At 36.9% G+C, this 12,001-nt stretch overlaps 1 protein-coding gene across 1 annotated transcript; it reads right to left on the reverse strand.

Annotated features, from left to right (window-relative positions):
• Positions 1 to 2,880: 2,880 nt before the first annotated feature.
• On the reverse strand, positions 2,881 to 12,001 carry LOC107670571 (serine/threonine-protein kinase pim-2-like). Its single transcript, XM_016463209.1, has 11 exons — positions 11,901 to 12,001; positions 6,400 to 6,653; positions 5,810 to 5,898; positions 5,533 to 5,586; positions 5,164 to 5,349; positions 4,977 to 5,076; positions 4,336 to 4,430; positions 4,052 to 4,105; positions 3,568 to 3,946; positions 3,205 to 3,381; positions 2,881 to 2,993 (listed from the first exon to the last, which is right to left on the reverse strand). Exons 1-11 carry the CDS (start codon positions 11,999 to 12,001, stop codon positions 2,881 to 2,883), a joined length of 1,602 nt encoding a protein of 533 aa, XP_016318695.1.

Below are 12,001 nucleotides of genomic sequence, written 5' to 3' on the forward strand. Positions count from 1 at the left end.
AAGGTTTGGAATGATATGAGGGTGAGTAAATTATGACATAATTTTCATTGAACTAATCCTTTAATGAGAACTAGTTCTTGTTAACATTTCATACTCCAAGTTGCGCAGCAGGAATCCGTGGGTCCATCAGAAGGGCATGACAGGGACTAAATCATTGATATAAGACAGACGTTCAGAGGTCAGGATGGAAATCGTTTTTGCCTGCGGCGTTTAAGAATTTATTAAAAACAGGAAGCAATGTGAGTAATATGAGTGAATCATTTTGTAAAGATTGGAACCACATTTATGCTGCCTTACAAAAACATATCAAAAGAAAGTGCGTACACACACAAACATTGCATTTATTTGTAAGACCACTGCATCCGTGAACATCTAAAATACAGGTAACGTATTATAGAATTTTATAATTAAACAGAATTATTTCCATTTAAATACTTTTTGCATTTTGAAAAACTATATTCACTGACAGAATTATTTAGTGGCTTTTTAAATATCACAATGATGAATAACAATATACCTTAATAAAATCTCTGAATTTAATTTAAGTTAGTTTGACATACCAAAATAAATGGCTACAAATCCAACAGTTAATTTTGTCTAAAATGTTATCTTTTTTTTTTCATGAAAAGAAATGAGAATTTAAAAATATAATATTATATTAATATTTTTGTTAAATTTCAATCAAAATATTTGAGAATGGAGAAATTATACGGATCACTTTCTAGAATCATTAGTATTAATTTTTTTAAATGAATAGTTGTGTCTCATTTCGAAGGCTGTGCCCTCCGGAGGTCGCATTCTAAGGCTGCATACGTCATCGAGGGTGTCTCATTTCAGAAAAGCAAGTAGGACACTCCGAATGCGACTTTCTTTCACAGCAATTCGGAGGATGCATGAGGTGTATCCTTCCTACAGATAACCCACAATTCTTTGCGTCGCCGTAAACAACCGTCGTTTATTTGAAAAAAATGGCGGCGCTGGCAGATGTAACGTTACACACAAAAGAAGATGTGGTGTTTAAATATAAGCATTTTCAAGTTCTTCTTTTTTAAGTTGTATTACCTCAGTTGGTAGATGTGGTAAACAGGATTACATGTGTTTAGTGATTTTTAAACGTTGAGAACAATTCTTTGCTTGCAAGGTGAGAAATTGTTAATTTGTTTAACACAGCTAATAATTCATCTTTAACAAAAAAAAAACAAAAAAAATGGCTGACAGTTAAAAGAAATAAGAAATGCCCCTCCCCCTCTCTCTGACGCCCTTGAGTTACTGAGCGCGGCGGGCTTTTTGTGTTCTCTTCAGAGAGCTGCCTGCCGGTTTAGTGCATTTCTTCAGTGAAATACAGGTTTGTGTACGTTTTATTTAATTTTAATTTTATTTGAAACTTCAGAAGTGTACATTGGACGATTTTTGTCTTTAATGACTTGTCTTACAATGTTCTGGAATGTTCCAGAAAGCACTAGAATATTACAGAATATTTCATAAAATGCATAGCAAATTTGTAAAATTAAGTTAAATTATTATATAAATTAATACATAATATATTCTAATTGTCTGGGATGTTTGGGATTGCACAGGACAGACATGGCAGACTGGGCCTCTGATACTGGTGCAACTATTGCAGGAAACATTGGGAGGAGCTGATAGTGGAGAGCTAGGATGATTTAAAAACAGTTAAAGACTGTGCCAATCTGATATAGGCTGGAAGGCTGTTCCACAGCCTAGGGCCAGCAACTGCAAAGACTCTATCCCCTCTATGCTTTAACCGTGATCTGGAGACAGAGAGAAGTCTTTGATCACCAGACCTCAGATTTCGTGTAGGATCGTATGGATAGAGTTGATCAGACAGATAGCTCGGTGCCAGATTATTTATAGATTTAAAAACATGAAGAATTTTAAACTCAATTCTAAAATGCACAGTTAACCAATGCAGGGATTTCAAAATTGGAGTAACGTGATCAAATTTACGGTGTCCTTTGAGGAATTTAGCAGCTGCGTTTTGTACGAATTGGAGACGAGCGATGGAAGATTTAGAAATGCCGAAATAAAGAGAGCTGCAGTAGTCCAAGCGAGATGTAATGAGTGCATGGATAGCAATATCTAAAGATTTCTCAGAGAGAAAATATTTAATTTTGGAGAGAAGACATAGCTGAAAAAAAAAAAAGCACCTCGGTTTTTGATTCATTCAGAAATAAGAATTTTTGGCCAGCCTAAGGCACACCTGTGCAATAATCATGCTGTCTAATCAGCATCTTGATATGCCACACCTGTGAAGTGGATGGATTATCTCGGCAAAGGAGAAGTGCTCACTAACACAGATTTAGACAGATTTGTGAACAATATTTGAGAGAAATAGGCCTTTTGTGTACATAGAAAAAGTCTTAGATCTTTGAGTTCAGCTCATGAAAAAATGGGGGCAAAAACAAAGTGTTGCGTTTATAATTTTGTTCAGTGTATGATTTGACCCAGCTAAGAACAGTTCCCTGGATGCCCACAAAATATTCTAGTTGAGACAGAAGAATTTTATGACCAACTGTATCAAAAGCCGAGGTTAAGTCTAACAGAATTAGGATAATAGAGTCACCAGAGTCAGTCGCTAACAAAATATCATTAAAGACCCGTAATAAAGCAGACTCTGTGCTATGCAGAGGCTTAAAACCAGACTGGAAAGTTTTTTTTTAAATCTGATTTGCACTAAGGAAAGACTGTCTTATGTGGTGTTATGTGGTGACCTGAAACAAAACAGAAATAAATACAGTATTAATACATGTGTAAATACACTAAAAATGACAGTTTATAAGGTACAATGTACAACTTATTAAATCTAATAATAAAAGCAAAGCAAGAAAACTTCAAATTTGAAATATGTCTTAAATTATTTTAAGGTGATCTTAGGTTTAGAACTGTAAACCACTTGTGGGAAAGGATTTCCTCCAGTTGAATTCGCTTCTTCGGCTTTTCTTGCAGGAGAGCGCGGAGCAATCTGCAGCATTCTGTGCAGAAAGACGAGGGGGACATCTGATTATGACCTTAACCTTTACACCTGCTTTAACTTACTGATCATATTAGCTGTACGATCTGAGTTCAGGCATCAGAAATCAAGAAAACTTAATGCAGTTTCTAACGGCCATCTTTCATATAGCCACTTGTCCCTGTTTGTATGTTTAAAATGATAACTGAACTCCTTGTTAAAGATAATCTTACCTTTTGACAGGCCAGTTTTGAAACAGAGGTGCAGTTTGAGCATGTGCAGATCTAAGAAATCTGGAAAATATCCGGCCACTATTCTGAATAACAGAACCCCCAGTGACCAAACCGTCGCAGGCTTGTCATGATACTTCCCCTTTATGTGAAACTCAGGAGGGGAGTATATTGCTGTGCCTGGAAGAAAAAGATTTTGTTAGATGTGCAAGTTCGATTCACAACAGTGACGACATCCATGACTGTAACAGTCGTAATTCTATATATATCGGATGCTTCTTGTTGCTACTCACGCCTGGTCAAGTCATAATGTAATCGTCACTAGAGTTACAGTGCCAAACTGCAGCTTTGAGACACAGTACATACCACAGTATGACATGTAGACAGTTGTCCTCAGAATGTCCCCACACCCAAAGTCAATTAATTTGACTTCACGTGTCTCGTTGTTGATGAGAAGGTTGTTCAGTTTAATGTCACGGTGGAACACTTGGCGCTGGCAGCATACGTTCGCAGCCTGAGCCGCCTGCCTCATGACTTGCCGTGCTAAGCTCTCGTTGAGACTTCCACCCTGACGCCTCACAAAGTCTTCCAAAGTCTCGCAAGGAGAGGGACATTCGAGGATCATGACGAAATGGTCATCGTAGTCCTTCCAGTCCAGCAGCTGGATGATCTCTGGCGCTCTGGGGCCTTTATTTGCCAGGATTGTGAGGGCGATCTCCATTGGAAGAAGTTGCCGATACCCAGGCTAAAAGAAAGACCGTTATTATGATTGTAAGATAGAAGTTGTTTTCCAAATAAGGACTTAGTACAGTTTCCCTACTAGTTAGTGAGAGGAGTGCATCTTACTTACAATGCATAAACCTTCCTTGGAGTGTTTGGTCTTATCGACATATTTGACCGCCACCTGATCAAGAAAACAAACAACAATTAACTCGTGAAGAGGCCACATCATTCCTGTCATTAAATCTAAACAGACAAGTTTTGTAAAGTTTAATTGAATTTAAATCCAACCAGGACAAAAAGATAACACTGAGAGGCCTTGCAAACAATCGCATGACATCACAAAAGTATAAAGATAAGACAGGGCAAAATCACTTCGCTAGCTAGATAGGTTTTCATTCATTTTTCACTTACTTTAAGGTCATCCTCCAAACGTCTCGCCTCGTACACAACACCAAATCCATCTTTGCCTAGCAGATCACCCAGCTGGTAGTGGCTGAAGATGAAGTCTGTTAAAAGATAAAACAGCTGCAGTTGATATAAAGTTTTAAACATTTGTTATAGCTATTATTCAATTTTATTTTATATACAATCTTAAATGATAGATGTAGGTTTAGTGATAATATTTAAATCAGTAGAGACTACATTGAATATGTCCATGTTATTATTTGTCACCCCTAAACTAAGTGCATATAAAAAAAAATGAACATTTCCTGGATTAAAGACCTGATCATGACCTTAATCCATTTTCAAGTTGATTTGTATGTGTTGATGTGGATTGTTGATTTAAAATTCCCCTGATTTAACACATTTGATCAATTCGTCATTGAGGAAACCTTAAAAATTAGGCAAAGTGCATTAGAGACCAAACAAGATGCTTAAAAGCTATTATAATCTATCCTTTAAAACTAGAATGATTTTCAAAAATAATTCCTTTAAAATCATTCTAGAGGACAGGTCCCCTAATAATCAATTAGTCAATTCATTAATTAATGATTTTCCTAGGTATGAATGAAGACTTTCTGAGATTCCTCCGACATGGTCATGTCATTTACCATCACTGCATCTGGCTTTCCGTTCTTTCTGGGGCTTCGCTTCCTCTCTCTGCTGCTCCTGTTGCTCCTGCACCTGCTCTTGCTGCAGCTCTACTTCACCCTGAACTGGGTTCGAGCTGCTCTAATGATTTTTAAAGAAAGAGGCCACCCTCCACCACTTCTTTTTCGTCTTCCCTTTCTCCTCCACCTTACTCTCCTGGCCGTTTCCTTCACCAGCATCAACAGCGGTCTCGTCGCGCGGATGAGGATGTTGTTCCTCCGTGTTGGGGCTGTGTTTTGGGGGTGTGCTGAGATCGCATGCATGGCTATCCGGGCCTCTATTCGCCAGGATGTTGAGGGCGATCTCCTCTGGAAGACGGTGTGGATATCCAAGCTAAAAGAGAGGGTTTTTACAATGGTAAGATGAAAGTTGTTTTCCAAAATGAGGATTTAGTCCAATCTTGGACAAGTTACTCTACTGAAAGAAATAGCTGTCTGTGATTATTGTTAATAAGAGACTTTTTTTTCTTTTTTTTTTAAAAACAGGAGAACATCCTAAGAAGTGCATCCTACTTACAATGTATAAACCTTCCACGTCTTCATCGGTCTTGTTGAGATGTTTCACAGACACCTGATCAAGAAAATGAACAAGTTAGAGGCCTCATCATTCCTGTCATAAATTCTAAATAGACATGTTACGTTTTGTAAAGTCTGATTTAATTTAAATCCAACCAGGACAAAAAGATACACTGAGAGGCCTTGCTAACAATAGAATGATAAAAGCAAATGATGAAGATAAGACAGGGCAAAATTAATTTGCTAGCTCGATAAGCTTTCATTCATTTTTTACTTACTTCAGGGTCATCCTCCAAACGTCTCGCCTCAGCACCAGATCCACCTTCACCTAGCTGATCACCCCGGTGCTTGTGGCTGACAGTGTAGTCTGTTAAAAGATAAAACAACTGCAGTTGATACGAAAGTTCAAACATTTTTATTATTCAAATTTATTTTATATACAATCTCATGTAATTATTAAAGCTGTAGATTTAGCAATATTATTTTAATAAGTAAAGAACACATGAAATATTTCCAATTAACATATATATTTATATAATTTATATAATAATAATATTTATAAGTATTTTTAACATATCCTGGATTAAAGATCTTGACCTTAATCAGTCTTCAAGTTTATTTATTATTGTGCTTATGTGGATTTTTTTTTTTTTTTTTAATTCCCCTGATTTAACTTATCTATACTGAGGAAACATTGAAAAGCTAGGAAAAGGGTATTGAACACTAAATAAGAAAGCTATTATAATCTATCCTCTAGATTAATTTACTAGAAATGGATATCTAGGTATAAATTATGACTTTTTGATGTACCGTACAGAGCTTTAGTAAACTGTGCAACATATTGTTATGAGATGATCATGTCATTTACCATCACTGCATCTGGCTTTACATTCGCTCTGAGGCTTCACTCGCTCACTCTGCTCTTGCTCTTGCTGCAGCTCTACTTCACCCTGAACTGAGTTCCAGCTGCCCTTCAGATGTTTCTTCAGAGCTCCAAAGAAAGAAGTCAACCTCCACCACTTCTTTTTCTTCTTCACTTTCTCTATCACCTTACTCCCCTGGCCGTTTCCCTCACCAGCATCAACAGTGGTCTCATGAGGGTGTTGTTCCTCTGTGTTGCTGCTGGGTTTTGGGGGGGTGCTGAGATCTCACACCTGACTATCCGTCAACGGACGAACTCGAGAAGTTTGCTGATACATTGTTGTCAAAATCGATAACAATCGCTTAAAATAACTGGTCAATTTCACTCACCACTGCTGCTAAACTCACAAAATGCACGAGAATTTCATGACCTTATAAGTTCTATGAATTCTTTCTGTGACGTCACAATAACCCGCGCGGCTTTTCTTCTTCTTCAGGCAGCTGGGGCGGGATTCACGAAACATTCTTAAGAAAAAAATCTTCTTAACGGCCATGTTCTCCTTCTAACTTAAGAAAAAAAGTTATGAATATTTTGTATTCTTCCCACAAATTCATCTTACCAGTGTTCTTGTGTTTTCTTATGGTTTTAAGACAAAACGTAAGAAAATTTCAAATTTTTGTAAATAGTCTTATTACAAATAATCCTGGTTTATTTCAAATTAATTTTTATAATTAAGCATTACAACATTACAACAACCACCATTTAAATATTTATATATATTTATATTTATTTTAAATTTATTATTAATTTATGTCGTAAAGAAAAACATGTTGTTCACCATGTGTGTGTGTGTGTGTGTGTGTGTGTGTGTGTACTGTCTGTATGTATCTGCTATAGCCTATAGTGTATTAATCAAGTTGTTTGCTTCTCCTGGTGTCTATAGCTTGTAACATGTTCAGATGGGATTTTATAGTGTGTTGCAGTCTGTGGTTTTACTTTATTGCTGTGGATCTCCTTGCTATCAATGCTCTATTGCTCTTTTTTTGGGGATGATGAAGACGTTGAGTCATTTGCATATAGAACTCTGCTGCATATCCATCTGCAGCAGCCTATATTGTGCATCAGTCGTGCATCAGTCCTTCCCCTATATCCCAGAATCCTTTGCAACAAGTGATAAGACTTTTAGCCTGTCCAACGCACATATTAAATTAACACATCTGCTCTTAATAGTATACCAGTAATAACTTATTATAATTTGGCAGGAGGCTCTTGTCTTTTATGACCTCAATAAAACTAGACTCCAACATGATTCTTTTACAAACAGCCAAATTATTCTGCTCAAAATCTAATAGCATCTAACACAAGACTAAGCTGTGAGCATATGGGCATACGGTGCACCAAACATTTGGAAAACTATTCATGGAGATCTCATCCTTGAGTAGATCTCACAGAGCACTCTATCATAAAAATGAATGATTTTACTTTTCCTCAGAGTTTCTCATTTATCTAAGCAGCAGACACTCCATCGGATTGGTCCATATCTCAAAGTGCCATCAAAGACCAAGGCCTTAGGAAGGAAATGATCTTATGTTGACTCAAAATTGAGTTACAACTCTGAATTAAAACAGCCCTTTTAGTGTTGTTTTCTTAGGCAAAAATACTGCCAAAAATACAATCCCAAAAACACTATTGAACAGACCTGTTGGGGACTGCGGACTTGTAACCACACAAAACACCCTAGCAACCATCCAGAACACCATGGCAACCTAAGTGCTCTAAAACAACATCCTAGGATCACTGAGGTGAGTTTAAGCACCACTCATGTCCAAAATATTAATCCTTTTCTATTCATGTTGGTTTCATATGATTTCAAAGTTATTCCACTACATCCCAAAAAAGTCAGTTTAATGACTCTAAAAAATGTCATGTGGTGTAGCCATCAAGTAAAAAGTAATAATAAATATAAGTGTACAAATGTTTTTAAATGTATTTGTCAAGATGAAAAGGGTTTTTACACAAATATCATGAATTATTCATTCATAAATATTGTTTTTATCAAATTACATTTTTACAACCTTATCTAACCTCGCCTTGTCATAAAAATGGTATTCTAATGATATTTATTTCTAATATAAGACTCTTATATTAAATAAGTAATTACTTTGCATCTGATAAAAAAGCATGTTCAGTATAGGATGTGTGCATGTAATTCTGACGTAGATTCTCCCGTGGCCTCATGGGATAGTAAAGTTTTATCAAAATTTCCTGTTTTATGTTTCTGCACATTGGTTGCACCACATGACTGTGCTATCTGCCTCATTGGCTTTCTAACAGTCCCACTGTGTCAAATTAGACTGTATTCACATCTGGCATCTGAGCAGAATGAATGAAGCCTTTTTTATTTGCTTTGTTTCTCTAGTTTAATAATAAATGAGTGAAAGGTCGTGCGGCGTGGAGGGATGAAACGCTTTTGTTCAGCCGTTGCTTTGCACAAATGATCTCTATCTTCACACTTCTCATACACTCCCCCTCTCCTGCTTTCTTTCTTCGCCGTGTGTGTGTGTGTGTGTGTGTGTGTGTGTGTGTATGTGTGTGTGTGTGTGTGTGTGTGTGCATGTAAAGTGTTGTGACAACTCATATCCCAGAGCGCTTAAGCGCACATTCCATTCCCCCCTAGCGGTCCCCCGGGTATGGCCCACCCTTTTCAATTAGAGTCGCAGCCACAGAAAGACCAACAGGTGCAGAGGCCACAAAACAAGATGAATTACAGCCACTGAAACACATACAATCCACCCAAACACACACACACACACACACACAGCCAGTTCACACACAATTTTGACATATTTGTCGTCGGTTAAGCTGCGGTTTTGAGGTTCCAGCGCTGAGATGTTACAGGCTGTTTTTCTGGCCTTCTGTTCGACATTCTTAAGACACACTGTCAGCTGGACTGGTTCTGCGTATCTCAGCATCCAGCGCATAAATATATTGACCTCATCCTCTGTTCGAGATCCAGTCCCATAAAAGCAAAATGGTTTATGTTCTGTCAACTTTTCACACACGCTGGACTGTCACATAATGAGATCAGCAGTTGATCAGTGCATTACCATCCATCTTTGACTTCTGAACAGACGTTCTCCGGTCGGAGTGGATTGGCGGTTATTGTACAGGACTGTCCTGACCGAACGACTGCGGAACTGACTGAAGTTGGATCAAAAGTGTTTGCCGGTTCAGAGCGAATTCCGAGAGCGGCTCACTTTTTTCGTAATAACAGGTTTCTGGCAATGACCTTTCGATCCCCTTTTTCCTGACCATAAAATCCAGTATAGGGGCTTTAGCCTGAAGGAATCATGCCGAATACATGTTTTAAAGGGGTCACATGATGTTGCTAAAAACAACATTATTTTGTGTATTTGGTGTAATGAAATGTGTTTATGTGGTTTAAGTTTCAAAAAACACATTGTTTTCCACATACTGTACATACTGTACTCTCCTCTATGCCCCGCCTTTCTGAAACGCGTCGATTTTTACAAAGCTCATCGGTCTGAAAAGCGAGGTGTGCTGTGATTGGCCAGCTATCCAGTGCGTTGTGATTGGCCGAATACCTCAAGCGTGTGACGGAAATGTTACGCCCCTTAACATACTGTATATCTCTTTGGATTTGAGACTTTAGTCTTTGCAAAAATTGAAATCGCATCATATGACCCCTTTAAAGACCGAAACAGACTATATAACCAATTTAAGTCCTTGAACCTTGAAAAGGGTTGTATAACTAGCCTAAATGATGAACAGTCATGTCACAGTATGTTTATAGCAAAAGCCACACTTAACATTAATGTTATATGCATTTACATGAACACATATTTATGTGTGGAACTGTTTCAAGTGACAGATTGATATTATTATACACTATAGTGGTGTGCTGGCAATTGGCACTATATGCTTTAGCTCATACTTAAGGTTAATGATTTGAACAAACCCCTAAACCTAAGTGTAAACTTCAGCATGTTCACTACAGTTTAAAAATTTGGATTGGAATATTTTAAAATGTTTTTAAAGTATCTTTTCCTCATCAGGGCTGCATTTATTCACTTAAAAATACAGTAAAAACATTGTAATATTGTGAAATATTATTATAATTTAAAATAGCTGTTTTTTAGTGTAATACACTCCATTGAAAACTCCATTACTCCAGTTTTCAGTGTCACGTGATCATTTAGAAATCAATTTGCTGCTCAAGAAATTTTTTTTTGTTATTATCAATATCAACAATATCAATAGAAATATAAAGTTTAAAAGAACAGTATTTATTTGAAATTGAAATCTGTAACAAGTCTCTACGGCCACTTTTAATGCATCCTTGCTAATTCTAAGCATTTTGTTCATACTATTGCTGCCCTGAAACTTTTGAACCGTAGTGTAACTTGTTTCACAACGTTTGTGCTACAGACATGAATGATACATAAAATCATGCAGCATTTTGAATGAATGACATAAAAAAAGTGATCAATTGTTGCCTGCTGGATCATAAAAAACAAATACCCATATGAGGGATCCAAGTCATATACTGTATCTAGGGACAACAAGCAAACACATAGCAACCAGCCAAAACACGCTGGCAACCACATAACAACATGTTAAAAACAAACACCACATAAATATATAATTATAAATAGAAATAGTATTATAAATATCAATTACAAATAAATTCCTATTAAGTTCACTCAAACAAATTACTATTACGAAAAAAATCTAATAAGTTTACTATTATTCAGTGAATATAAGAGAGAAGTAGACTCCAAAATGACATTTTAAAAACATGCAGACCCTCAGGTCCTGTCAGAGTACAGTAACTTACATCATACAGAGTTAAATCAAATGAAAATTCCTACTAAATCCACAAAGGCTATAGTAGAGAATGAAGGAGCACCTTTGCTCCCATAAGAACACTCTCTTTTTTTAAATATAATTTCAGACTGTGCTTCAAAGCAACCGAGCAGATTTTTCCCACTATAAAGCTGATTTGGTGGAAAAGTTTGGCCCTCACTAGCAGATAGAAAGGGGGCAAAAGACTGTAAAATCTGTATCTGGCTGAAATATATATATATATGGAGAACAGACTGTGAAGAATGTCTTTTGGTCCTCTAAGAAGTTTGCATACTATTCCACCCTAAATGTGTACTGGAAATAATTATTGTGGTGCATATTCGATGCTGTCCAATTTCAGGTTGAAACAAGAATGCTAAAAGTGTAAATGCTCATATTACTCACAACTTCCTTCGCAATTATTTCTCTCTGCATTTTCAGTTGTACAATTGTGCCAAAGAATACAAGTCTAAAGCTGTTGAAGTGGTTTTTCAGCATAAACTAGCCTAATTTAAAGGCAATGAATTAGCTAGATGCTAACGGCTACATGCGAATGCAAAAAAGGACACGTAAAAAGGGTCTGTGGTGTGATATTATGCTCCAATCCTTTACCTTGACGATTATCACCACAAAGTACATACCTTGTAGTGTATCGTGCTGGGATCCAGATGTCGTGAAGGAGCTGGCGGTTATTTTTGACTGGATTGTGCCCTCTTGTGCTCACAAACAGCATGAGCAGCAT

This window comes from Sinocyclocheilus anshuiensis, unplaced genomic scaffold (assembly GCF_001515605.1).
Source record: "Sinocyclocheilus anshuiensis isolate Anshui unplaced genomic scaffold, SAMN03320099.WGS_v1.1 scaffold140, whole genome shotgun sequence".
NCBI classification, from domain to species: Eukaryota; Metazoa; Chordata; class Actinopteri; order Cypriniformes; family Cyprinidae; genus Sinocyclocheilus; species Sinocyclocheilus anshuiensis.